General features: G+C 38.0%; 1 protein-coding gene across 1 annotated transcript; it reads right to left on the minus strand.

Moving 5' to 3' along the window:
• Nucleotides 1-1685: 1685 nt before the first annotated feature.
• On the minus strand, nucleotides 1686-27974 carry GPR180 (G protein-coupled receptor 180). Its single transcript, XM_051779731.1, has 9 exons — nucleotides 27762-27974; nucleotides 25101-25259; nucleotides 21860-22054; nucleotides 18219-18399; nucleotides 17966-18015; nucleotides 14291-14448; nucleotides 7830-8021; nucleotides 7399-7476; nucleotides 1686-5741 (listed from the first exon to the last, which is right to left on the minus strand). The coding sequence occupies exons 1-9, from the start codon at nucleotides 27910-27912 to the stop codon at nucleotides 5583-5585; spliced, it is 1323 nt and encodes a 440-aa protein (XP_051635691.1). The 5' UTR covers nucleotides 27913-27974; the 3' UTR covers nucleotides 1686-5582.
• Nucleotides 27975-27979: the final 5 nt, after the last annotated feature.

Raw genomic sequence — 27979 nt, forward strand, 5'->3', positions numbered from 1 at the left:
AAAATGCAAATTAAACTGGTAAGGTTCCAAGGTTTTTTTTTTCCCCTTTTAGAAAACACAATTTAAGGTACTCATAAGTAAAGAAATTTTAAAAAACCATTTGTTCTGTATGCTGTAAACTTTGGAGAACATGTTTCAGCCTGAAGTAAATTTTCATAGGTAATAGGTTAAATAGAAGTCTTATGTAAATTTTTATCTCTTCTTAACAACTCCAGTGTTCATTTTATAAAATTTGATTTGAAAATAATGCCATTGTTTTAGAAGAGGCTGGAAGGGTGAGAAACTAAGTAAAAAAAAGTATCCACTCTAATAAGGCGCACATAAAGTCTTTAAGCTGTAACTAATGTATTAAAGGAGAGATTCCCAAGATTGCTCATTTTTGGTTTCCATTAATCAATTTTTTTTGGGGGGGGTTGTTGTTGCAGCAGCAGCAAAAGCCAAACTCACCAGCCTGGGCAAACTCCCCAGCACTTGACCGCAAGGCGAGACAGATCCTCGCCATCCTACCACAGACTCCCAAAGTCATACATCTCAGCAGATTAACAAGCCGATAGATAAAAGCAGCCTTCCAGTGTACCTGCTGCTGGAAACCTTTGCTCCTTGGGTTGCAGATGTTCGGATTAAGTCTCTCCCTACCCACAGGCAGACCTTGTGAAAAGCTGTGTGACCTCCTTGGTTGCCTTCTACCGCAGTGCTCTCATCTGTTGAAAAAACTGACGCCCACTCAAGTTGTGGCTGTTTTCACGGTTTTCTTCCCTCAAAAATACTTTCTCAAACTAGAGGCTGCTCATGACACCCCCTGGCTCCTTTTTAAAGCTGCAAAGGCACAAATGACCATGTTCAATTTAGAATACTTTAAATCAGCCAAACAGTTTTCCTTTTGCTGGAACTCCCCTGCCCCAATGACACACTTCTGTTGTAAGACAGCTGTGGAGGGCAAGGGTCAGTCCAATCCTCAGCATGCAAAATGCAGCAGAAAACATATAGAATAGAGAGATGGAGAAATTACAAGGCCTTCAATGTGCTCTTCTACCCCATCCCCAGCAGTGCCAGCACTCATCAAAGCCTGATGACCTGGTTTGGTGAGCTAAAACCACTGAGAACTAAATTGTTTTTTCTTTGACTGCTGCTAAAGGTTGAATTTTGTACCAGTTTAACTCCTCAACTCCTCACTCAAACTGCTGGGTGACAGCCAGTGTCAGTTCCATGGAAGCGAGAGCAATGTGCAGCCAGGGGAACAGGGACACTGGGTTTTTTTGACAGCTAACAGTTAGTCCAAATTAGCTGCGATGTCAAACCACACCCTCAGGTCTCTGATGGCTAGGGAGACTAAAGAGATGGTAGAGAGGGCAAAGGAGAGACAGGAAAAGCGCGAAATCAAAACAGGCCAAGGATAAAGAGAATACACATACTAGATGCAAAGTAGGGGCTGGACTGTGAGTGTTGATCGTGGGAACAGATGGAGAGATACAGAGAGAAATGACACCCATTACACTCAAAATCATATGTATGAGAGAGGGGGAGAGGGGAGGGCAGAGACAGAGCGCAGTGGGAGACATAGAATTTGCAAGGCAGGAAATAGATTTGCAGAAAATAATGGTTTTTCTTAAACTGGAATCGGATTCACTGGAAAATCACAGCCCAGTTCGATCTAACTGTAGTTAGAAAAGAAGGACCCTTTGAAGAACAGTTTAATACTTTCTCTTTTAATGTTTGACATTCACAAGGATCACCTGCTCTTTGTAAATTGCATAGTCACACAAAAAGTTAAAAGGTACAGCGTAACATTCGCCTTGGCCAGCCCAAAAAACATTTATTCTATCAATTAGAGGCAGAACATTGCACAGAATAAACTAGAGCCAAATCAAATAAAACATTCTTCCAGTTCTGTAGAGGATTGAGATGCAAACAAAAACATTTTGATACTTGCATGGCTTTCCATTGGCATAGGAACCAGAAAGAAATATTCATTAAAAGAAATGTTCTGGCTATAAATGTTTGTCGTGTGTGGGAGGTCTAGGTATTGTAATATGTATTAGAAACCTGATATTTTTCCAATCAAGCCTTTCCACTTCCATTTACATATATTTAATTGTAAATATTCATTTTCCTACCTGAAGCATTTTAAATAAATATACAATAAACACCGTCTATGCAGAACAGGAGCAAGTAGCTTAGGTGACTTGCGATGAGCCCTAGAACTGCACAAGCCTCCACATCACTGGGTGGGAGCAATGCAGGATGATGTCTCCTGACAGCTTGTGGGGGGTCTTGTAGACCAAGCTGGTGATCTCACCCTCATGTCTCCTGAACTGGGATCCTCCCTCCCAACCAATAAATCATAACTGACGCAAACTGACATCTGTGCCAGCAGAAAAAGTGATGGCTGGCCAGGCGATGCCCTCTTGCACATAGAAGCGGATTTCTTCAGAGCACAAACAACTTCAGTTTGCAGTCATGTCAATACACATTCACCTTTTCTGAGCACCAAAATGTGTGGGCAATAGAATTAGCAGACACTGTATGCCCAACTGTATTTAAACCAGAACCGCACAATGCACAGAAACTCTCAAAACGTCGTCCTTTGACCTCAACTCGACAGCGCTGCTCATCATGGCCAGCAACAGAAGTGTTACCTTCAGAGGGACCCTGCTCCAGCCTCTTGTAGTGGTAAGGCGGCAGGGAGCCTGGAGCTGGTGTAGCTCTCCCTGAGAATTCCCCAGGTGTGCAGCAGCTTTCAGTGGGCCCAAACCTGCACCACGTACACAGTGGGGCTACAGCTGTACCAGAAGAGTGCTTCTGTCCACTGCTGTCACCTAACGCAGAGCTGGCACAGGTGTACCAAAAAGCCCCAGTTTGTGACAGAAAACGGATTTTTTTTTTTTTTTTTTTTTTTTTTTTTTTTTTTTTGTGACAGAAAGCACATTTTAGAAGAAAAGCTTTCAAGTCAGGATGTGTGGATTGAAGAAAACTGAAAGATGGCTGGAAGCTTTTTTTCAAGATGAAACCAAATTGATAGAATGGGTAACAGCGTGGATAAGCACAAAAACACCACGGTCTTATCAGCTGGTCTCACAGGAGATGCAAGCTAGAAAGAAGAGAGAGGCTTTCACATACCTGAACCACTCTTCTGGCATGATCCAGAGGCAGTAAGCTACAATCTAGAGTACAGGTAAGTATGTACCTGTAAGTTTGTCACTAGTCATACTTGAAGACTCTCCCCCCTGAATTAACTGATGTCTTGAATATCACTGCAGTCATGATGATGTACTGCTACAGTACACAATAGTTATTTAACAACATAAGGTTGGTGAGTGTTGGTTTTTAAAGACTGCTAATAGATCTGGGCAGAAATGCATGTCCTTTGTACCACTTACCATGAGAAAGTGATACTTAATTCCTAGTTACAGTAATAGCAAAATTAAAATTTATTTTCAAATAACTGAATTCAATGCCAAACTAAGAAGCTAATGTTACCTGTTGACTTATGGGGCAATCTGGGCAAGATTTAAGAGACAACACCTTATGTTTCTTACTTACACTAATTAATTATGAATTGTTGTAGGGTATATTTATAAGGAGAAATTAAGGTAAATGGTTTCATAATACTGACTAACTGAAGCCAGAGGAACTACAGGAAGTAAGAAAGTACTTCTGGAGAATAAAACAAATGGAGTGCCTCTTCTGAAAGTCACACAGAGGTTTTTCTGCATAGATTAAAACTTTTATCATGATGGATCACAAACTGTAAAGTAGTACTTCTGTCTATCAGAAAATTCTATTTTATGTGTAAATTTCAAGTCTTATACATGAAGACAGATAGAACTCTTCTACTTGCATTACTGGAGACTTATCAAAAACAGGATGCTTTTTTCTTGAGAAGATGAAAAGTACAGAGATAAGCAGGGAAATAAAGACTGAAGTTTTAACCAATAATATTTTTGTGTGGTTATCAGAGGAATGTAATAATCTTTTAATCATTCTGAAGATTGTGTGAAATCATAATATCTCATCTTTTCCAGCCTCAACCTGCCATTCTTGATCTGAATTACAAACAATAAGAAAGGAGATGATTTAATGAGCAACTTTGTCATGTTGCCATTTTGCCTTAGTCAAAGGCAAATGTCTAGTTTTCCCTCTAAACTAAAATGGAACAGACTTATGTTTCAACTATGCTCACAACTAAGGCAAACATGAATGGAAAAGTTAGGGCTATTTTAAAGCTAGAACCTGTGTTTTCACAGAGACATAATTAAATACACACCATTAAGAAAAAGCAAATCCTCATTTACTAGAAAATAAAATCCATTTGGTGAAGAAATACACATGTATGAAGTCTAAAATTTGACAAATATTAACTAAATAGAAAAAAAGAATTCACTCACAATGGCAATAGGTATGTTCTTATTATGAAGAAAAAAATGTCAGCATGATTTAATCATACTCAATAAATAGGCACTTCAATAAAGTATATATTTACACTGGCTTTCTGAATGCTAGGGCATCACAAAGTAGTATGGCTTTATTACAATGGATGGAAGATGGCAACTACTTAGAACCCAGTGCCAACATGGATTATAACAAATCCAGTGAGTATTTTGTTTTTCAATTATTCATAGAAAATTTAATCCTGATTAAGTATCCTTGGGCAGGAATTCATGGGTAGTTGATGACTGAAACCAACATTTATTTGAAATGCTTCTGTTAATTTAATCTGTGTATATGGCTTAATTATGATTGAATCCTCAATGTAACAGAAATGAATTATATCAGGATTAAAATTCTAGTACCACATCACCCATTCCATTTTCTTTGCCTTTTTTTTTCTTTAAAAGATGCAAGCCTGCTGTTTTAATTACCTTTATGTTGCTATGTCTTCTAAGCCTCAAAAACTGTTTAAACCTGCATTACTGGATGAAATTTTTAGTTACATTGATTTAAAAAAAAAAGAGGCAGATATAAACCCTATTTATATTCCCATTAGAATTTTAACCAGTATGAACATTTGTTGCAAAAAAGGCTTTTCTTTTACACCAATAATAAAGTTTCTTGCAGTCAGTTGTGAACATTTTACATGTGTTTTCTAGAGGATTCTCCCTCTTTTGTTTCCCCATCTTTTATACTGATACATAAAATGCATTTTCTCTAAAGCATGAAAATAAAAAAACCCTTGTACTCATCGTTATGCATCACACCAATTTCACAACCGGCCTATTTCAAACTTGTTTGAGCATGTAGATGTTTTAAGAACTGCATTTTGTAAGACCTTCAAACCTAGTATTGATACAAAGTATGGGCGTTTTTGGTGTCTGTGAATGGAAAAGATTCATGGTACTCTTCTGTGATACAGCTCAGCACCAGACGTTACCAATAAACAGTATTTATAAAACTATTAAAATTACAGATTTTTACACTCCCCAACACTTTTAATAGATTAACCTCGCAACCTTGTCAGACTAAAGGTCTGATATTATCACTCAGTTTTCCAGTGAAACCAATGTATCACACACATGTGACAAAAATACCTGTATACTTAAGTCATTATTGCACATTTATAACATAACGTATTCTTCCTAAACATCTCAGAAGTGATGTCGATTTTTATGTCCGGAGGATACTGTTAGTGGCAATGTCACTGATGACAGTGAAGATACCTCCCAATATAGACTATGAGATAGAAAAAGTCTGTAGAGGATAACCATGGAGATGCACTGACAGAGGATAACACCTATGGTAATAATCTAGAGACAAAAAAAGAGAGAAAAAGAAAAGGTGAAAAAAAAAACTCTCACCAAAGAACGCACAATAAATTTCTATCAGCATACTGTGTGAGTGTTTAACTTTAGACGTTTTAATACTGCTGCAGTTACAAAAGATTTGAACATGTACCTCAAGTGCAGAATTCAGACTCTCACACCTGGGTGTTTTTAAATCAGCAGATAGCCCTGGGCAAGTCACATAACCCTTCTGGCAGTCTCTGTTCTGGGGAATTTCAGACTTGCAATTCACCACCCATGCAGTTTCACAAGCAGAGGTGATGTTTAGATATTCTATTCTTACAACAAACAGAGTGGGGAAAAAACCGCCAAGAAAGCCTGAAAACACTTTGTACTAGCACAATCATGGAGCTTTGAGGATAGTGATTTATCAATCTCACTTAGCCAGACCTCTATTGTCTCTTCATCAGTAAAAGCAGTGCACGGCAGTATTTATTAAATGCATTAATGTTTCTGAGGGAAAAAAAAGTCTTCAGTTTATGTAGAGAGAGTCTTTTAAAATACATGTTTTTATTAAGTAATTAGAGTATTTATTGATTGTGCATTTGTGTATTGTATTGAAGTGCATTTAAAGAAGCAAACACGGCTAAATTATCATAGTGCAGGAACTGCAGCTGCACACGATTGTTAAACTTGCTCAAATGCAAGAGCAGAGCAATTGTATTCTCCCTTCAGTAAGCTCAAAATAGTGCAAAAACATTCATTTCCTGATCCTACCTCTAGAGATCGTCCTCCTGTCCTCAGGAGGCTTTCATCAAGCAACAACAAAAAGTCTCTTCATTAGTAACTTTAGAGGAGTAATTTTTTTCTGCATAGTTTTTTTTTAAAAATTAAATGTAGTATTTAATTTACTACATATTTTTGGTGGAACCTTTTTCTTTCCCTTACATATCCTTTACAAAAATAAAAGCTCAATTTCTGAATATATTTGCATACAAATGCACAGATGGTTATAAGCATAAAGAAAAGAAGCAAACCCTACCCTGGAATGAGGTAGTCAATCACCTGAGAATAGCAGTGCACTTCATCTGAACATGGCAAGCTCCACACATGTAGTTCCCTAATTCTCAATATGTTTAAGCAACTGAGAAACTCAGAGAGTCTACCTTTGTTTTTAACTGTTTAGAGCTTACAAACCAAATAACATATTTACATAGACTTCTTGATCTAAAGAATGCAGTTCAGCTACAGGTTCCCTGACCTATTTAGCCACATAAAGCTTTTACAGCAGGAAGACTAAAAAGCAAAAACAAACAAAAAAAAAATCCTCTGATTTATCTTTCTACTACCTTTGTAAAAAGAATCCTCAAGGTGTTTTTAATTAAAAGTAAACAAGCAAACAATAAAACAAAACACCCCCTCCACATTTTCCTTTGACTTAATAATCTCCCCTTTTCCCTCCCTTAACCTAGAAATGATTACCCTTAGATGATTCGAACCCTGTATGCCTTTGTAAAATATGACTCATATTAGCATCAATGAGAGTTGTGTGACTAAGACTTTTCAAGTTGCTTTGGGGTCATAAGATTAACAGCCTAAGAGCATGAGTTTGCTAACAAACACTAAACATGAAGAACAACTAGTATTCAAATTCCATCTCTTTTATCTTGCCTGTACATACCTTTTCTCTTTGATATTCTCTGAATATTACAGCAATGGTTGCAAGACATGGGTGGCACAAAAACCAGAGAATGCAGGCCTGAAAAAGAAGATGAGTATAAGTTGTAAAATGACTACATGCCAGTTTAGAAGAAAGAGATGACAGTTACAGGAACTACATTTACATTTCTATTTTATGAACCCATTGTTTAATTTTCAATCAACAGAATGAAAACCACACAATGAAAGGTGGGATTTCTGTTTCAGAAAGCTCTATACTCCTTGTCAAGTTAAAATGACTACTCAGACTGTGATGACAGAGTGCAATGTAATCAAATCAGACACTTGAACATTAACTGTCTTATGGAGGAAAAGAGTTTAGTGCTTCAGTCAACTGCATGCCACAATTATATTTATAGAAGAAGGGATCAGTTTCCCTGATGTAACCCGTACTTTGGCAAAGGTGATGTAGAACTCCCTTTTCAGCGTGCTTCTCTCCACTGTGATAATCTGGTAAAGACCAGCAGCCAGTGACAAAGCCAGACAAACTCTGAGGCCAATAAGCAGTCCGCTTGCTAAACCATGGTGCGAGTGGTAGCTGTGGTGATTTGTATCTTCAAACTGCTCCCAAATTAACAAAAAGCTCTGGAAAAGAACGACAGCAAAGTAAACTTAGAGTAAACAAGGTTACACTAAATTTTAAATAACCTTCCCATCACAGATTAAGTTATCTGGTCATGCTCCACTCTGCTTGTTAGAGACGGCCATGCTACACACCAAAAAAACTCCCCAGCCTGAACTGCTTTTTGGCATAACCTATTACTCCAGCTGTAACTGGCAGGAACAGTCTCACTTCTTGAATTCTGTAACTTTTAGAAAGTTCGACAAGTTAAAGTTTCCTGTAATTTGGATAGAAGCAATGTGGCACCTTAGAAGATCTGGAATAATCACCTCGTTAAACACTCGGCCTACTCTGCAGGAAGACCACTGAAATGATTTCACAGAGCTACAGGGAGGTGTCTCCTTCCACTTGTGATCCACAACCTGTAAAGCTTGTTTCAAAGGCAGGCGACTACGCCTTTTCTTTCAAAATCCTAACAGGATTCACTTTTCTTTTCAAAGATGGGGAAGTAAGAGGGTGGTGCTGCTGCCCCTTTTATACAATAGCCTAAAGGCTCAAGCATTCACCCAGGTTGAACTTGGATCTCCCACAATTCCTTTCTTTGCCTAAAGGATATCCAATTCACATCTCCCACCTCCTTGGAGAGTGCCGCAACTGCCAGGCTATAGGCTGTTCTTGGGTGGGCCACTCTCCACCCCTTCTATTGAAGTTGTGCCATTGTGGAGAAAAGAATTCAACATCAGCTAGGTCAGAAACTGTGAGCGAGCCTGGCTCTGCAAGCAACTGGCTCAGAAACCTGTTAGGGTCTAGGAAAGGGAGTGTCACAGGTTCCAAATGCTGTTCTACCATCTGGACAACACTCTACCCAAAAGATAACTACACAAAAGATAGTAATCCTCCTTAACTCCCAGTGTTGTATCCATTTACTGCAGAATCCAATTTTGTAGGAGCACTCTGAGAAAGAATATTGATATTCTCCAAGGAAAAACAGACTAACAAGTGCCTAGTTTCTGAATCTTAGTTGGAAGAAGGCAGGCGCCTACTTGCATTAAAAAAGATGTCTTGCTGAAGAACACCTTTTAAAGATTTTAGGAATGCTAACATTATAAATTAGAATACACATAAAGTTTAGACTCTCACAGCATTATGTAGCAGCTGAATGGCATTTTAAAACTTGAATATACACTGGAATCCAGTCCACCTACTGCACACATCTAACTTGCACTGAGGCTTCAGGTGCCTAATAAAGCAGGCTTTCTGAAGAAAGGTAGGCAAATTTGATTTATGAGTGAAGTAGCTCTCAAGGCCTTCAGAAGCAGACATTGTATGGTTCAATTTAGAAACATAAATTAGTCAGATTCCTTTCTCAACACATTCAAAGGTTTTCTCACTACATTAACTACATAAAGACAAAAAGGTTACTGATATTAAATTTTTAAAAAGTGTGTAATCCACCTGTGCCTTTCAAAAGTGGATGTCCTTGAGCCTCATCAGTCAAGTATTAGAATAATTATCGCTTAGAATATCCTCAGAGGTACTCTCATGCTTTTCCCCTCCCTTACCTAGGCCATGACACAGCAAGCACAGCTGCTGTTGTTTCAGTCACTCCTCAACTACCTGGATGAAAACTAGAAGAAGGATGGAAGAGGGACAGATGTAAAGTGTGCACATCTTCAACACAGCTGATTACTAGCAAACAATCTGACCAATAGGCTTCAAATCTTCCCACCATAATGCTCAAAATAGAGTAACTTCAAGCAAACATCTTCAAATGATCAAATTACTTGACTGAGAATTCTGTCAAGGATTAAGACTGAAACAAGACTACATTGCTCCCCAATCCCTGAGATACAGCAGTGTCTGCTAACATTGTGTCTATAGCACTAGTTTTGGCATGAAATTGATGAATTCCTATCACAGAAGTTATTACAGTCCAGTTAGAACATGTTCAGACAACAAACAAGAGTTCTACCAGTTACAGAATCACTGCAGTCTTGTAAGCATTTTGCCTTTTGATATTTACACTTGAGAACTGCCAAGTATTTAACTTCCCTGGACTGTACTTATTCTGCTTAAGAAAATAAAAAACCCCTCAACCTACATATAGAATCTTCCTGACTCAAGCAAGCATCTGGGGGGAAATCATATTCGCTGATGGAGATGGAACTGTGATACTGTTCTAAAAAGAAACTTTAAGCTATCCTTGGGATCTACCTAACCTTAAAAACCAGAGCTCACAAAGGTCTAAATTTTCCTTAATATACACCAATAGTAACAGCAATGAAGGAAGCCACTTTCATGAGAAGATGACAAAGAGCTGGAGTAAAGGAATTATGAGAACAAAGCCCAAATCCTCATAGGAAAATAGTGTCTGACAGCAGGGTATGCTCTGGACTAGTCCTTTAAAGAGCGTAAACAGCACAACATCAGTTGATCAAAGGCTGTGTATGGTGACAGCAATGTAAGATCACAGAAGTCCAGTTTCCTTCAGCTTCATTAGATTATTCCAAAATAGGCAGAAGGCAGAGGCATTAGAGGTAGAGATGGAACTGTCAGTGCAACACAGTGTAAACATGGACAACATGAATCTGTCATTGCTCTTACTATGAGCCAGGACTATTCTCATTTGCCAGGATCCTATAAAAGAGAAATCTGTGCTATGGAGAGTTTCTAGGTAAAAATGGATTAGGCAGTCTGTTCTCAATGAAGGAAGGGCTTTTGTACGCTAGCACGATCCTGAAGTAAAAATCTCTCTAGTTGAGAAAATTAAAAAAAAAAAATTGAAATTTAGTTAAGAAATTAAGGTCAATAAGCCCTGAAGTCCCTCACCTTGATCACAGCAAGGCAACTATCAACTCAGTTGCAATATTGGGAACAAGCTGAAAAACACCCAGACACCAACCTGCTGAAGTAGGTATCAGAGACATATTTTTTGTTGGCAGTGAGTAGAACTGTGTTTGAGCTCTGAGAAGAAATCAGGGGGCAAAATTCTAATTGTTATCCAGAAGAACAACTGTGCTTAGGCTGTAGACAAAAGAACTGGATGAGACAGGTAGTTAAAGAGCTGACTCACACCAGCTACATCTGACATTAAAGTCACAACTGCTTCCTCATAAGGTAAAAGAGAATGATCATCTCCTTGTTTATATAATACACTATTCAGAATGCCTGACTTCACCTGCACATACTCCTGACCTATCTTGGTTCACAGTGGACACCAATCACTGTCCAGTATTGACCTTCCTCTTCGAATACTAGAAGAGTGATGGCCATGGTCATCATCCTGATTTTCCAGATATACAAGCTGAACCTCCACATCCATACGACGAAGAACCAGACACTCTTCCTTTTTGTCATGAGGAAACAATTATGGTAGAACTCCTCCTTCCTTTTGCTACGCCAACACTGACTGTATGACAAGCCAAGATAACATATCAATCTCCAGCAAAGGCAGGTTCTCATGGGACAGATCATCGTTCAGAGGCAAGGGGGAAGCAAAATGGAGATTAAAACTAGCAGCAAAGCAAAGTGGATTAACTAGCTGTTTTTAACCATACTTAGTACTCAGGTATCTGATGCCATGCAATGCCAGTACAATAAAAAAAAAATTTAGAGCTAAGATCAGAGGTAGAGCTCATTCTGAGCACACCTTTAGGGTGTACCTAAAGTGTGGCATCTAATGCAGTAAGGTTCTATGTCATTCTGGTCAGGTTCAGAGCAATCAGCTATCTTTCTAGAATCATTGCCTCCTCTGTGATCAGCCCTGAAAGCTGAAACTACTCAGGTCTATGTGACATGAAGGGCCTGCCATCAGTGAAGCTCTGAACAAGGTTTGTGCCCCAGTAGCAGAGTGAAATCTTTAATGAATGAATGCACAGCAGCCTGGGAATCTTGTGTTCTGCAGCTGAAATAAAGAACAAGTTAAGGCAAAGGGAGATGCTGAGTGGCAGACTTGTCCCTCCTTCCTTGTAGCCGCAAAGAGCACAACAGATTCGCTACTAGGAGGTTGTGTCCACCCCACACTGATGGTAGCCTGTAAACATAGCCTGGGAAATTACTAGTGCTTCTGAAAGAATAAAAATTAAAAATTCATAGCATCAGTACAAAGAGGAGAAAAAATCCTGAAATTTGGCTGAGTAATTTGAACTAGTAGCAGGCAAATAGGATCAGACAGTTTGCCAGTCAAAACTGCAGTTAGGCTGAAGAATAACATGTTTTCCCAGGCTGTCCACTTGCTTGACTTCCCTGAAGATGAGATGAGGACAGGTACAGTAGAACATCAATAAAACTAACACGGTGAAATCTCTATCTGCTGCATTAAGGTAATGCACATGGTTTCCAGCAGCGTTCACAACAAGTCCTCAGAACATCTCTGATTATCCACATAAGTCTCTCCAAACTCTGGCATAGGAGGAAGATGGCTCTCCCATAAGAATCTCTGGGAAAGATCAGAACAGGAAAGAGGTTATTCTAGGTTTTTAGTCATTAAAAGTGCCCATTGATTGATTACAGCAGGCCAAACTCTTGTGTCAATCTAGATAGACCAGTGAACAACTGATTAATCCAGAGACTGAAGTCTAAAGATCACCACCTTTGATAGAGGTGATAGTCTAAATCCTGCTCCCCTGAGCTCAACAGCTTCTCTTTGTATTAAGGAGAACAAGTCTGCCAGAAGGTGTATTTTACATGTACTGAACCATGAGATGGAAAATATCCTATCCAGAAGGGACAGGGATACTCTTCGTGTCAGGGAACTTTTGCTAGAGACAGTGGACACTGAGATAGGGGTGCAAAACCACACAGGCAGTGACATATTCCGATATCCATACTCTGTTCCTACAAAACTCCTGCCAAACCTGACATTCCCAATGTTACCAGGAGGAGATGTGGTAGAGCTATGCCTTATGGTGAAAAGTAAGATAGCCAACTTTGTGCTAATGCTCCAGTGCTGCTCCAAGAGTCAACACAAATGTGTAATGGGTCAGTCTTGGGGGAAACAGCATATATGTATGATATCTGCCCCAATTTTTACCATAAGTAACAAACAAAAAAAGATTAAGCTGATTATACTGAGTGTCCTTTCTATGTCTAGTAACAGGGAACAACAACAAAAACTTTCCAGTCTCAAGTGGCAGAGTACTAACACACCCATATGCAAGCACAAGTGCAGAGGCATTAATAAAATTAAATACTTTAGAAGTCTCCTTTACTACCAGTATGTAAAATTTCTGGTGCTAGATGGGTGTCAAAGTAAGGTGGAATGAACCTATCTTTAAATTCCAACAGTCCCATTGACCTTAATAGCCTTTGGTTTATATTCTTAATTAGCACGAAATGTCAGCTCCCAGCTACTCTTAATGTTTTAGCAGTCCACTGATTTAGTTTGGAAGCCACACTAATTACAGATACTACCCAAATGGCACAAAATCTTCAGTATAATCTCTTCCTCATTACCGTCTCCAGTTTCTCCCTGCTCTTCTCTTTCTCAATGGCTTTCAGATTCTCCTGTCTTTATGATGTGATTTAAAAAAATTTGTTTACAAAAGGCACCACCAGGGTTGAAATCTCCATTATAATTTACTTTTAAGTTACTGGTTTACTTGACTTTCTAATTTATACTAATGGAAAATATTTGAATGAAATTATGTGTCAGACCATTTGTATATTTGCAAGACCAATCCTGCTCATGAACCTTTCAAGATTTCCCTTATATTGATTGAAAGGACCATTAGACATTCTATTTCAGTGGTTCCAAAAGGAAAGCACTGAGGATTTTCATTTTTTTGGTGACAGAAAGGCTTTCTTACATCAGCTTTCCTTGTCTTTCTGCTCATGCTGCTGGTTGTCACCCCCCATAATACAGTTCACAATGCCTCAGTTGTACTGATTACAACTATTTATAGGACCACATTACACATCAGATCAGTAAAATGACTGCGCTGAAATATCTTTTTTCTTTTTTCCTAGTCTAGATCATTCCACTGATCTGGTTCACAGTATAATGCTACAAACAATTGGCACAAACAGCAGTTTGGAAACCTGTGGGAACTTCTTAAGTGGTTTTACTGCTGAACAAAAACATACTGTGGAGCTACACCTTAAATTGCTAAAGTAAAGAGAAGGTGGTGTTACCTATTAGACGTACTGGGTGCACATTATGCTGTGGGCTTTTTTCCAGTCTTGATACTCCCTCCTTCATAGAATTAAAATATTGAAATTATTTGGTTCACAGTTCTGTCATACTTAATAGCAGCTGTATATTTCAGTATAAGAATGAATACAAAATACAAACCTGTGTAACAACAACTACTACAGCAATGCCAGTAGACGTTGGACTGGAATCCCACTGAAGAGGTCTGCCATGAGATTTCTTCATTCTGCCTATTGTCCAACCCATACATAGACTCAATAATAAATACAGCATTTGTATCTGTGAGACTATGTCACACACTATTGAAAACAAAAGAAAAATGAATAGAGTCACAATAAAAATAAAGTTCTTTTTCCTAGAGCAAAGAGGAACTTTCTGGTACACACAAACGAAGGATGGACGCTTACGCCTCTGTATCGCCTTTAGTCATAATTTTGATGATAGTTTGACTAGCTGTGGCTGTTTTGCCACAAAATGTGGATTTTTGTGGAGTTTCCAGTTACCAAACAGATCACTATCAGCCTTCCTCCAGTTATGCTGCAGTTCTGCAAGAAGATGGGCACAGTGCCACAACCTTCCAAATCCCACTCCTGTGTCAAAGTAGTCTGGGCTCAGGAGTCCATCTACATAAACAGACTTATAAATGCTAAAGAACTAAAATCATATGTATGTTAATCATACTGCAAATATGAAACATGATGAAATGAACTCCTTTCCTTGCTCTGAAGATCTTCTGTTCAAAAATCAGATAGTTTCATTGTACTTTAATTGTACTTTGTCTTAAGGATGTAGTAACTTGCAAAAGAAAGCACAAATATTTAGGACAAATTCCACTCTGAAACACTTAAAGGGGAAAATATAATGAAAAGCCCTAACACAAACTTCATTTAGAGCAACAACTTGCCTGTATTTCATTTTATTAAATGCAAAGCATCTTTGCTTCATTTTGCTATGTCCATTTTTACCTCGGTTTATGGAGTATGTGTTAATTGTTCCCAAAGTTACATTCTTAATCAGTGTCTCAAACCTGTGTTTGAAGCTGTATGAAACTGTATCTGAATAAAGAAAACTTCAAGCTAGAATATATTAAAGCCTTCAGTTGTTAGCCTCACTGTAGTACTACCGACAGTAGAAAAACCTAAAGATTTCTTTCTGGGTGATTGTTAGCTTTAGTTTTTGATCGAAACTTATCAAACCATTTACAAGCTGGTGTTGGGATCTGACTCATTTTACTGGCACAGAATAGACATACAAAAATTATTGGTTCTTACACTATGTAAATTGTAAATTCAGTTCAGAAACTAGAGATGGGGCTCTACACACAACGATGCTTTCTGTTTTGTTTAATTAATATTTTAGTTCAATTGAATTTGTTCCTTATTTGTAATTTTCACTTAGACTAGCAGGTACAAGAGTAGTATTTCTGTCACAAAAAAAGCATAGTTCTATTTTTATACAACTGGACTGTACTAAAAAAGATAAATGTACTTCCACATTTACTAAAAATACCAGCACAGAAAATGCTGCCACTGTACAGAGATTAATATGGATACAAGGGATACGATGAAGATCAGCTGCAATATTTCCCTGACATTCAGCAATACTAGCAAGATACGGATATAAAACAGACTTCAACATGTAATTCCTGGATATGTTTGGTATTCTCACAGTTTATATGCTTAAATGCTTCTTAATGTATTCAGTCACCTTTGTTGTTTAAGATGTATCAAGAGCTTCTAGTAAATACAAATTTGATCATTCTTTAATAAAATTAACGAGCACTGATTTGGGTAAAATCATCATGGTTATTTCCTCTCTCACTAGAAAAAGAATTGTTACGTGAACCCAAGATAAGCCAAACCAGTGTCACAAATCCAAACTAGAGAAATGACTGAACAAATCTGGATGTACTAGGAAGCATTTTATTTTCTGTCACTCCTTAAGATAACCTGCCCTATAAGTTATAGCCCGACATCATCTTTCAATCACATCTTGAATATATATATTGCTCTGCTTCAGTGTGGCAACAATTCAAGTGGATTCACAGCCAAAATTGTGTAAGACAAAAATTCAGTATCAGCTTTAATCTTTGACACCTCATACACCTTACTCGGAAGTAACAAGGATGAAAAAAATTTAAAAAATTACAATAATCCCATGATATCCAGTGTCAGTGTAAAGTCATATGTTATTGAGCTGATTCCATAACTGTCCAATTTCATCACAATCAATCTCTTTTGGCTATTCAACAGGCATAATAATAGTCTTTGACTTTTCACATTTCATTCTTACCAAAAGAAGACCACTATTTGCAATGCTTCTGAATGCCAGCATTATTTCTGTCATTTATGTGATTTGCTTAGGCAATAAATTAGGCTGAGGATCATACACGGTAAAGACTAAATCATATTAGGAAAAGAATAGTATCTGAACAGGCTTTTAAAAAGCCATTCTGGCTCCGCTGCACTTAATAGAAATTTTAACATTTATTTTTAACTCTGATTTCTGTTGTGATACAGGAAACATGGTAGCACCTTCAAACTATACTACTTCCCATCAGTTATTCTTCTGAATTGTAACTGCCACTGAAGCTTTCCCCCTTTCTATCACTTCTGCCCTTTTACTGTTTTGGAAACTACAAACCTTAAAGACAGTAGGAAAGGAAAACTTTCTTAACTGAATTTTAGAAATTCAGTTATTGATTCAAAAATATTGTTTCGTTCATTATAATCTTTGCGTTATCCAAATAAAAATGGGCTCTTGACTACAACACATACACAGAAAATCTAACATGTAGCTATCTTCTCTGAAGTTCTGGCTGGATAGTTAACACTGGGGAGGAATTATCCCTACCTCCATATTCTCCATTTAATTTCATTTCATGAGATGAGAGGCAAAGTTTATTAATACAGTTGCTGGAGAGGTTGCAAGGAGCTGCTAACTCAAATGGTTAAAACAAGAAAGAGGCAGTTACTGTGGTACCAAGTGCCATCAAGAGGCTGTTAATTCCAACTGCAGGCTTCTGAATGAACTCTACAAAGGGAAATATTTTTCCATATAGGCTGTTACTTGCCAACACTATCTCACGATCAAAGTATTACTTTCTTTGGGTGCTTCAAATCAATCAAAAGGCAATGCATTTGCTTAGAAAGAATCCCCAATGCTTCAAGTTTGAGCTACAGGAAAAAATGCCAAACTACCCAACAACAATATTTAATACTGAAGAATCCAACAGGAATAAGTTAGTGCATTTTGGAAAGGGATATTATAGGAATTTAGTTCCAGTGAGGTCTCAGAATATCTATACAGTGAAGAAAAATGCTTTTTTAGCACCAAATCTTTACACAAGTGTTTTCTGCATCATGCTAATCATGTAATTCATGCTGTAAAACACTTTTTCATTACAATAATTGTTAATTTGTTAGTGAAATGACACACTCGATAAAATTTGACTAAGTTTCCTAAACAGTTTGCCTCTCTAAATCATGCAAACTCCATAAAACCCTTCCATGTACTGAAACATTTACTCATGACAGGCATGTATGTATGAAGTGTTTATATGAAGGAATCTTGAGATAAGAAAATCCTTTGAAAAATCCTAAACATCCCAATTGTACAACTTCAAATTCAGTTACTGTAAATATCTAAAAACCAAAGCTTTTTCTTTTGGAAGAGCAAAGCAATTTTTAGTATTTTGTATTAGAAATCCACTGATATGGTCCAAGATCATAATACAGCCTAATAACAGCATTTGCTAATGTATTACGCAGATTCATGTGTAGGAATATGCAAGAAACAGTAGACAAGCATACTCACATTCTGCCAGACTTCCCATAAAAGGAACTCCTATCCCATCTTTAGAATAACTGATAAAAGAATAAAAAGGTTGTATTTTTAAGTGAATGTGTCTTAAATGCATGTTTTCTCTTAAAAGTACATTTAGGCAATGATGCAGTTCAAAGGTCAGTCTTATGTTTTGTCACAATCATCACAGGCAAGACCATGTACTGATCTTTACAACACATTGTTCTTCAAGTCTAAGACTGAAAGCAAAAATAAGCAACAATACCTTGAAAAATGCAGGTAGTTGGCAAAAGCCGAACCAGCCTGCAACAGTAATGCAATTGTCAACACCTTTAACACAGCATGCATAGGTCCACGCTTCTTAATTGTCTGCCATAGGGATTGTGCATATATGCAAGCAGTTATGAAGTATGCTAGGACAAGCAGGAAAAAGAATTCATGTAATCCTGTGAAAAAGAAGAAATACAGCTTAGTTTTTCTAAAGAAACATTTATACTAGCAGAAAACAACTGAACCAAAATAGATAGGTTTTTTATATATATAATCATTGGATAATACTTAGTAACTATCATCCAAAAGCGGCAGTACAGTTAAAACGTCTAAATCCTAGTCAATTTTATCCAAGACAGTCGGTGTCTTTTTTACAGAGAGCTGATTATTGTTTAATCTGACAAAGTGTTTTTTATTCAACAATACCTTTTCGGAGCGTAGGAAAGGCTTGCAGCAATTACGGAAATAGGATAAAGTGGAATACAGTTTCTTGATACACAGAAGATAATTGTAGCCCATTTAAACAGTCAGAAACACACTTATTAAAGGACTCAATTTTAGCTCTTTTGTTTGTTTCCATTTGTAAAGGCACAATCTGAGATAAAGGAAACCCAGAACAGACTTCTATTTAATCTTTTTAACCACTGGGTGTCACTCTTCCTCTGCATAAAGTAGTTCAAGAAGCACAGCTGACTAAGCCTCAAAAGTTTTAGATAAAGAAAAATAACTCGTATAATAGAAAACAATAACTAGTCCTTAGCGAGAATTTTTTTGCATTAATCTAAAAAAAATTCCCAAATTTTTTAGATTATTTATAAAATCGAACTCCTCTAATTTTCAATCTAGCAGTAGCCTGGTAAAATGCTTCCCTTAAGACCTGGATCCTGGAAATCTTTTTTATTGTCCATAAGCTTTGCAACCCATCATGAGCTCCCAAAGGATCAAAGCCAGTGAGCTACAGGCAAAACCAGGTAAATAAACATTCCTCACAGAAAACTTCTGTTTTCCTTTTCCAACCTTCCCTGAAACCTAGTGGTGCCCACAGAATCAGATTCCAAAAAATGTTTTTTTCTCCAGCAGCAAAATAAGTCTGCTAAAAACTTTCAACCAGTTTCACCCAGAGATTGGGAAGAGCAATACACATATAATGTATACACATTTGTATATGTGTATACACATTTCAATATAATGTATATACATACATATATATGTATACATTTAATATAATGTATACATATTTCAATATCTAAGCTGAAACACATTAGAACTGGATGAGTTCTAAATAGTTGCTTGCACAATAATTTCTATGGCTAAAATGAAACATTTTGGACACACATACAGTGAAACGGGAGGAAAGAACACAACTTCATAAAGACTCTTAAAAAAATTCAGGGCCACTCTGCTTCTCTTGTACACCAATAAAAAAGCATGATTTATGAATGACAAAAATATGTGGTTTAGATCAAGTCACTTTTTCTTTCTTTCGCTCTTTATATTTCTGCTTCAGAAGACACCCACTGAAGTTAGCAAGGATTCAGAAGGAAAAGTTGTTTCTCACCATGATGAGTGAGTACACATGGAAAACTCTCTAGGAAAATCAACTAGCTTTTAATAAACACTAAACATTTATGATAGAAAGCTTCTTCCAACCACAGACAGAGTGTGGATTATTGGCTTGAGACCAAAAGGAGTTAGGAGAAAACAGCATTGAAAACCAACTATAAAAAATACAGAAGCGTAATTTTCAATTTGTCTTCTCTAAGTTTCCTGACTTTCAATGAACCTAGAATTGACAGAGAAAATAAAACATATATACCTTAATTTAAAATTCCCTAACTTCAAAGATCTTCAGAATGCTGTCTACCTGTTCAGCTGCCTTTAGAAATCCCAGATTACACCAATACCACATCATACGTAACAAAAACCCTATCGTATAAAATGATAAAAGATTATTTGCCAGGGATCAGAAGTCAGGCCTCCTCATCTCTCAAGGCAAACATCTTAACCACAAGGTGACAATCTTAAGTTCTTTCCTATGCTTTCCTTACAGTCCATTTAATTTTCAGATCTCCTTTGTCAGGCCACAGATTAAAGTAACTAAAGTGAAGGATGACCTAACTAAAACCATATTTAACTATGTAATTTTCAGTTGCCTGCATGAAAGAAGCAAGAAATGAAGCTGGATCTTCTCTCTGATACCCTCATGTTCTAAGTTTCTATGGAAAAATGACAAAGATTATTTCTCAAAGATGCACAAAAAACATTAAAAATGAGAGAGAGATGAGATTCTCCTCAGTTCTTTGAAAGCAGACATGCACGTAACTTGAGGATTCATGGCAATGATGCAGGTTTTAATTCCAAATAAACAGAGGTGTTCTTCTGCAAATGTGGAAGACATGGCATATGCAGTTCACCTTGCTTCCTACTTGTTAGATCTTTGCATCCAGCAAATTTACACACCTCAGAGTGTAAGCTGTTTAGAGTTCTGCTTCCAAGTGCTCAGTCTTCTTACAAAATTAGTACAGAGCTCAGATGCCTCTCTAGAAGGTCTGTACACCACTTTAAAGTGCCACATGATGTCTTATTGCTGCTTTTCCCCTTGATTTAGCAAAAGAACGCTATTACTACTTTTTGAGAAAAATTAAATTAACTTAGAATTCACTTCTGAACACCAAATTCATAAAATTAAAACTGCCAGCTAGGTTTATAGAATAAGAAATTAAAGACAGAGGTTAAGTCCAATTATAAGCCTTGAAAAACAGATGATTAATGTGCTACTTTCTTACAGATTCTGCTAAATGTTTCCATGAATATTTTCTTCCTTTCAAAAAGGGAGCTCCCTTTTGTTCCCTCTATATCCTCTTGAGACCACAAATGACAGCAGGGCATCTGATTCTGAGCATAGCAATTAGGCTCATTCTGGGTATGTAGGTTCTATCTGTATAAGAAGGCAGACTAAGCCTATAGGGCCTTTCTCTCACAACAGACCCAGGTCAGTGACACATTGATGAGGCCTCCCAAAGCAGTGATGCTACACACTGCAACAAAGCATTAGGGTGGATTATCCAAAGCATAAAATTTTATCTTTATCTGCTGTCTCAAGTCACTTCAAGTAATTTTTCTGTGGACATGTAAAGATATAAAATTGCATTTCTTAAATAAAACAAAATCAGGAGTGACAAATCTAATCTACAGCCTGTGACTAAGACAGGAAAATCTAAACACTGAACTGGAATTGTACTGACAAAATGTTTTATCGTGCATGTACTCGTGTTGCACAGAATCAAGTTTCATACAGTTATTACATTAATTCATTAAAATCAGGGATTAAATTCACACTGAAGTGGAAGATTAGAATTTCTAGATGGCAAAAATACCGACCAGCAAAGATGTTAACGCTAACTTTCCTTGTATGTACATACTTCCATTTAGGTAAGTTTCGGAAAGTCAGTCTCGAGAAAGGAAAGGATTTTTCTGTACTGATAGAAAATGAAGTTTACTCTCCACAAGAATGCAGAATATGAAATACAAGAGACTCTGCTATCCATTCCCCATACTCTTCCAAGCATAGTAAGTACTGATTTGAGTGATCAGACCCTTAACTTACAAATCTAATTTTAAGAAAAAAAATCTTACCCGATTCCCCTGCGCTAAAGTGATCTAATGGATTCCCTTCTGCATCTGGGTTTAGTAAGATCATTTCAAACTGAATATCCTCGGATTCAGAATAATTCTCCTCGCAGGTAAACTTGTCTACATAAAACACATACCATGTTTCCGGATAAGGAATCTGGGACACTGTCAGATTTTGCTCTGTGTGGTTCACAGTCACTTTGGAAGAAAACAAAGAAACAAAAGTACATACCTGATTAGTTTGCTTTTATAAGACTCATCTTTGAATGAAGATAAAACTTAAATCCACAACATCATGTACAATGTAAACTACATGCAATAGAAAACAATCTTGAAAGCTAGCCATAACACCAGAGACCAGACCTCCAATTTCATCTTTTGTTTCAAACAGGTGCAGGCAAGAGTTGGTGAGGGTACATACCGCATTCCACCTCTCAGCTTTTACCTTTGCTGGGAGGGCTCTCTTCTGCCAGAAGTCAGTAACTGCAAACTGTGTCTCCTATGCTTAGCACACTTACACCCTCCAGAACAGTAGTGATAGGATTAGCTATTCTGTACTGCCCAACAGATACTTCTGCAGCATGAAACGTACCTTTGTGAAATTTACTCTACTCTGTTTTCAAAGAGATTTAGAGCACCGGATAGGAACACCTGCATGTGAGCTCTGTAAACAACAGCATGCATGTTTTAAAGGTGCAAGGTAGCATATTTCACAGCACCTTTCCCAAATTGTAATATACTAAATTTCAATTGACAGTTAAGGGATGAAACCATTGCCAAATAAAACTGTGTATTTCAATCAGATTACATTTAAAAGTAACTGTGTAACAGACTAATGTTTCATCTGCTCACTGGTCTTGCCACTATTTTTCCTAAGAGCAACAGTTAAGGAAGCACAATCTTTCTGAAACAAACTCTTGATGCAGATGAAACCTGTGGTTCTTTATGTTTGGGTGAAACTGCATGAATTTTAAGTACTGTTACACTGATTAGCGAACTGGAGTGCTAATCAGCAAAACCATAAATGAAAGTCATCTCTGTAGGAGAAATAACAATATCATGGCTGGACTGTAGATGAATTCACCTTAATAATTTAGGATAACAATGGCTAGGGATGAAGAAAGAGAAAAATTTCATCAAAAACCCTACAAACCAAGTTTTTTTTATGAAAGGTTTTTCTAAATGAAAAAGCCACAAACATACATACAAAACAATCCTCTAACAAGCTCATTTTCCCTAAATATTTTGTAGACAAAATTTAGAACTAATTTCTAATTTGAAGCCTACCTGTGAAAAACATTTATGTAATTCAAATAAACCTGTTTCAACTACAAGAAGTTATTTTCTGTTTTCTGAAGGTATGAACTGATCAACACTAGAATCCAGAAAGAATCATTCTATTTGTTTCTTTGCAATAATTATCATGAAGTACAAGCTTGGACAACACACAAACCAGGATTTCATGTGGTGCTTAATTCAAATGAAAGGCAAACAGTGGCTGACAGGAGTGGCTTTACTTTCCATTTCAGCTCTCAGCTGAGTTCTGACACCGTGTTACTTGCGTCGAGACTAAGGATCACACAGAGTGTGTTTAATCAGTTTTCCATCAAATCTACAAGCTAACTCAGAGGAAATGAAGTAAGATAAAACAAATGTGTAATCGATTTTGCCCAACTTCAGCAAACAGATCCAGCTCACCCTGTGGTCATACAACTCCTTAAATACAGCAGAAAACAGCGAGTGCACTGCTGGGACAGTGAGGAATGATGGACCAACTGCTAGTTATTTTAGCAGCATTTCTGTGCAGCTCTCGTCAAGTGTAAGGAAACTACATCCTTAGAAGTGACATCTGTATAAGATTTCACTATGACAATGTTATAGGAGATCAATCTGTTACTCTAGGGATTCTGGCTGCACAGAGGAAACGTATTTAAAAGAGAAGCTGCAGTCACTTAAGACATTTGAATGAAGCTTCTAATATTAATTTAATTTCTTAGAGGAATATTTATGCTTTAATTAAGTTTGGTACTATTACGATTAACAAATAGTGCAAAAGTTATTATTTCAGTCTGTCTTCTAGTTACATAACTTAATGCTTCAGTGTTTTATTGTTCTTTCACATTTAGGTGGGTACTCGTTAAGCTGTATCCTGATTAGCTCATCTTTGATACTGTATTAAAAATTTTCTAACATGTTTTATACATCAAAGTGTGACAGGTTTGTGCTATCATGAAAATATAATTTTATTTTTGTTTTCTCAGCTTTGAAAATGCCATTTCCATGGAACTGGAGAACAGAAGCCTCCTGACAAATCAGAAATGTTCCTTTGTAAATGAGAGACAAAAAGACAATCTACATATTGTATACTGGTATAATTCTCAGCTGAAATATTAAAAACATTTGAATGTGAGATTCAGTGATGAATATTAAATTACAAAATTAAGGGGTGAAAGAACATTGAGTTATAATAGAGGCAAGTTATAAAGGAAGGCAATATAATGCAGATTAATTTTTGCAGAAAAGAAAAACTTATTATGAGGTAGTTTAAGAGAAGGTTTGCAGGTACAAAATTACCCTTTTACTTTGTACTTGGGATACATACTCCCACCTTACAAGCATTCACTTCAGAAGTTTAGGGGTAACTGCAGCAGATTCCAGCAGTTTGCCTCTAGTTTTTTTTTCAGTCCACTGCAATAAAAGTTACAATTCAAACAATATATTTGATTGTCCCAAACATTTAGATTCTCAAGTTCTTCAGTTTCATAGGAAAATGGTCTTCTCTGTAAACTCTTTCATATACTCACGACAATCTTTTTTAAGAGAAAATTTGAGATTAAAAAACCAAAAAGACAGAGTTTTACTCCAAGTATAGTTAAAGAAAAATCTCTGTACTGAATGACTAAATGAAAACTTCAGCCAAACGTGTACCCTTTCTGAGTTGCGAACAAGTGAGAGCATGAGGTGAGAACTGGTCATAAAGTTTGGCTGTTTGCATTAAATTCATTATTTGTTGAGGATTTAATTTTCCAGCAGTATACTAAATCACAGCTTGAAAACAAAGTCTTCTGAAGTGATGCAAACAAAGCGATTTTATTTCCTTGTAGTATTCTTTAATTGCAGAAGGCCAAAGTCCTAGTTGATGCAAAAATTCACTGAAATTAATATTCTAAACACATAGATAACTCAACAGGGTTCTAAATAGACCAGTAATTTAATTTATAGGGGGAAAAATGTAGCAACTTACTTGTCAGCTGAGCTTTAGAGAACTTCCCTGTACAGCTGTGATCCTGGATATTGTTCTGCAGCTTCTGCCATTCCTGTGCTTGAAAGAGGTGGAGTCTAGCTGCTTTTGTCACAGCTACTGCCACATTCTTGATTCTGACACACAGAACAGCACGATCACCTTGATATTGAAAAAATAAAATCAACTACTCTGCCTTGATGTCAGTTACAAGCAAACAGTGTGGCATAGATTTTTTATAAGTAGCCACACTACAGCTTCACATAATTTCTTAAATTTTTACCACTACTTCCTAATAAAAGTATTTATGGACTTTCAGGAACAATTTCTATACATCTCATTAACAAAACACCGCATGCATGATTCCCTGTGATGGTACTTAAACAAACCTTCAACATAACCCAAATGTCATTAACCTTCTCTGCTACAAAAGCCTTGCTTTGCCTCCCCTTCCCCCTCTTTTTTTTTTTTAAACAGACTTCCAGATACCTTTTTCTTTTTTCCTTCCTCCCACCCCAAATTTTATTTTCTCAGGTTAAAGACAGTGTCTCAGTAGCCTCAATAATTGGTTCAAAGTCTAGTATTTTATGACCTTTGTGGCATGATTACAAGCATCATGGGGTAGCTCTTAAGAGAGCTTAAGAGAAATACCAGAAGAACTTATGTAAATGGACTTTCATGTTATGGATGGATTAGAGCTAAAATACTTAATTGCAGAGATGACAGATGTCAAATTGATACAAAGAAAATCAAACTTCAAAAGTGTTCTCTAATGTGTCAATCTACATACAGAATCACAGAATGGCAGAATGGTCTAGGTTAGAAGGGACTTAAAAGATGATTTAGTTTCCATTTCCCCTGCCACGGACAGGGACACTTTCCACTAGACGAGGTTGCTCAAAGCTTCATCCAATCTGGCCTTAAACATTTCAGGGATGGGGCATCCACAACTTCTCTGGACAACCTGTTCCAGTGCCTCACCACCCTCACAGTAAAGATTTTTTCCCTAATGTCTAATCTAAACCTACTCTCTTTCAGTTTGAAACCACCACTCCTTCTCCTGTCACTATAGGCTGCACCTAGACACACAGAAATATTTCACTTATTTTAGAACTAGCTCATTTGGCACAATTTATCTTGTCTGAGTAATTCTACAATCCTCAAATTTATTTTGATAAATTCTTTCATATATTGCCATAGACTTCTTTAACATAAGGGTATCCTAAATTAAAAGGTAGAATTTAATGTAGAAGAAAAATCAATTGGTACTGCAAGAGCACAAACTCCATTCAAGTTTAAGCAAGCTTTGAATGTTTATCTGTAAGAGTAATCTTCTTTCCCCCTAACCTTGGCATGAGCTAGATTTGAGTCAACAGACTAGTACTAGCTTCAGATAGGGATGGTTTGCTGTTCACAGCCAGCTGCAAGACAGTGGTCCTGCAATAAAACCTCAGATAAGGTGATCTCCTGGTATCTGTAAAACATTGTATGAACTACAGTTTGCCTAAAATTTTGAACTATTTAAAAAAAAGCTTCATGTTGGTATTCATGCAAAAAGAGGAGTATTTCTAAGCAAATACGCAACATCAATTTACAGAATTATATCTGAACACTTACACAACTCATCTTTAATATTAACAGTCTTTCCTCAGATTTAAGCAGTACAGTTTTTTTCCCTTTAGATCTATTTAGAGTACTTCTACAATTATCTTCTAGGACAGTGATAATTAACTGCTTTCAAGTCACTCCACAAGCTATCTCCACCCCATCTATCATCTCTCATTCAGTGCTGGAAGGTCACACTCCAACTCCATCTGGCTTATGTTTTCCTTTGTCCCATTTGATTTTTAAGTATTCTGCAAAACTCTTGCTGCCGTGAGGCTCAGTGGGAAAGAAAACAGCCTAAGCTACGGAAATGCTGAGCATCCAGGAAAAGCATGCTGACCGTACATGGCACTCATCATGCTTTCGTACGCTTCCTTCTGCAGAGTAAAACTTCTGTAGAAAGGAGAGTAGTTTCCAGCCTTCTGGAGTGGCCATTCCAACAGGATCCCAGCTTGCTGCCAGGCCTCTTAGCTAACAGTCAGGAATTATTACTAACAAGGAGTCAGTAACACAGGAAAGAAAAGCCATTGGGAATAACCAGGTGAGACTTTACATCCCGACGCGTGGTGACACCAGGAGCACCCGGCGATGGGGCACAGCCACCTGCAGCGCTGGCATCGCTGCCGCTCGGCGGGGTCCCGGGAGGAAAGGAGGGATGCGTGTCACAGCTAAAACGCCTCTGCTCTCCCGGACACTGGGACGGGAGTGCCCACCCCAGGCTGCGGGACACGAGGGGACGCGCGAAACTTCTCCATCCGTCACAAAGAGCGTGGGGCTGCTCCCAACTCTCGCTTCCAGCGCTTCGGGACAGCCCCGTCACGCTCCGGACGGGTTCCACTGCTGGCCGAGCTGCCCGGAACAGCGGATCGGACCTGCTGAGCATCCCGGTGGAGAGAGTGCAGGAAGGAGGGAGGGAAGGAGGGGGAGCTGCGGGGCTGACCCCGTTCCCCGCCCCGCAGCTCCCCCGTGAGCCGCCGCTCTCCCCGCTCCTCACACCCCCGCAGCCGCGTTCCCGGACGGCGCAGCCGCTCGCCCGCTCCCCGACCTCGGGGCACCCACCGTGGAACTGGAAGCGCGCCACGGGCCGCCACGGCTCGAGGCGGGCGGCGGCGCTGGCGAAGCCGCCGCGGAGCGTCTTGCCCATGGCGGGGCCCCAACAGCAGCAGCCGGCGGCGGCGGCGCAGAGCAGCCACAGCAGCCGCCGCCGCATCCCCGGGATCGGGATGGGGATCGGGACCCGCCGGACACCGGGATCCTCCTGCCCCTCCCCCTCCCCG

This window comes from Manacus candei, unplaced genomic scaffold (genome assembly GCF_025592945.1).
Source record: "Manacus candei isolate 608988 ecotype Guabito, Panama unplaced genomic scaffold, ASM2559294v1 h1tg000014l, whole genome shotgun sequence".
Lineage (NCBI taxonomy): Eukaryota > Metazoa > Chordata > Aves > Passeriformes > Pipridae > Manacus > Manacus candei.

Bases quoted from the DNA above. Each gene is read 5' to 3' on its own strand.
- GPR180 (XM_051779731.1), bottom strand. From the start codon at position 27,912: ATGCGGCGGCGGCTGCTGTGGCTGCTCTGCGCCGCCGCCGCCGGCTGC. The intron at 8,022-14,290 runs GTTTGTATTTTG...GTTCTTTTCCAG, and splicing joins TAGTAGTTGTTGTTACACAG to AGCTTTTTGTTAATTTGGGA. The intron at 5,742-7,398 runs GTATGTACAGGC...TTTTGTCTCTAG, and splicing joins GAGAATATCAAAGAGAAAAG to ATTATTACCATAGGTGTTAT.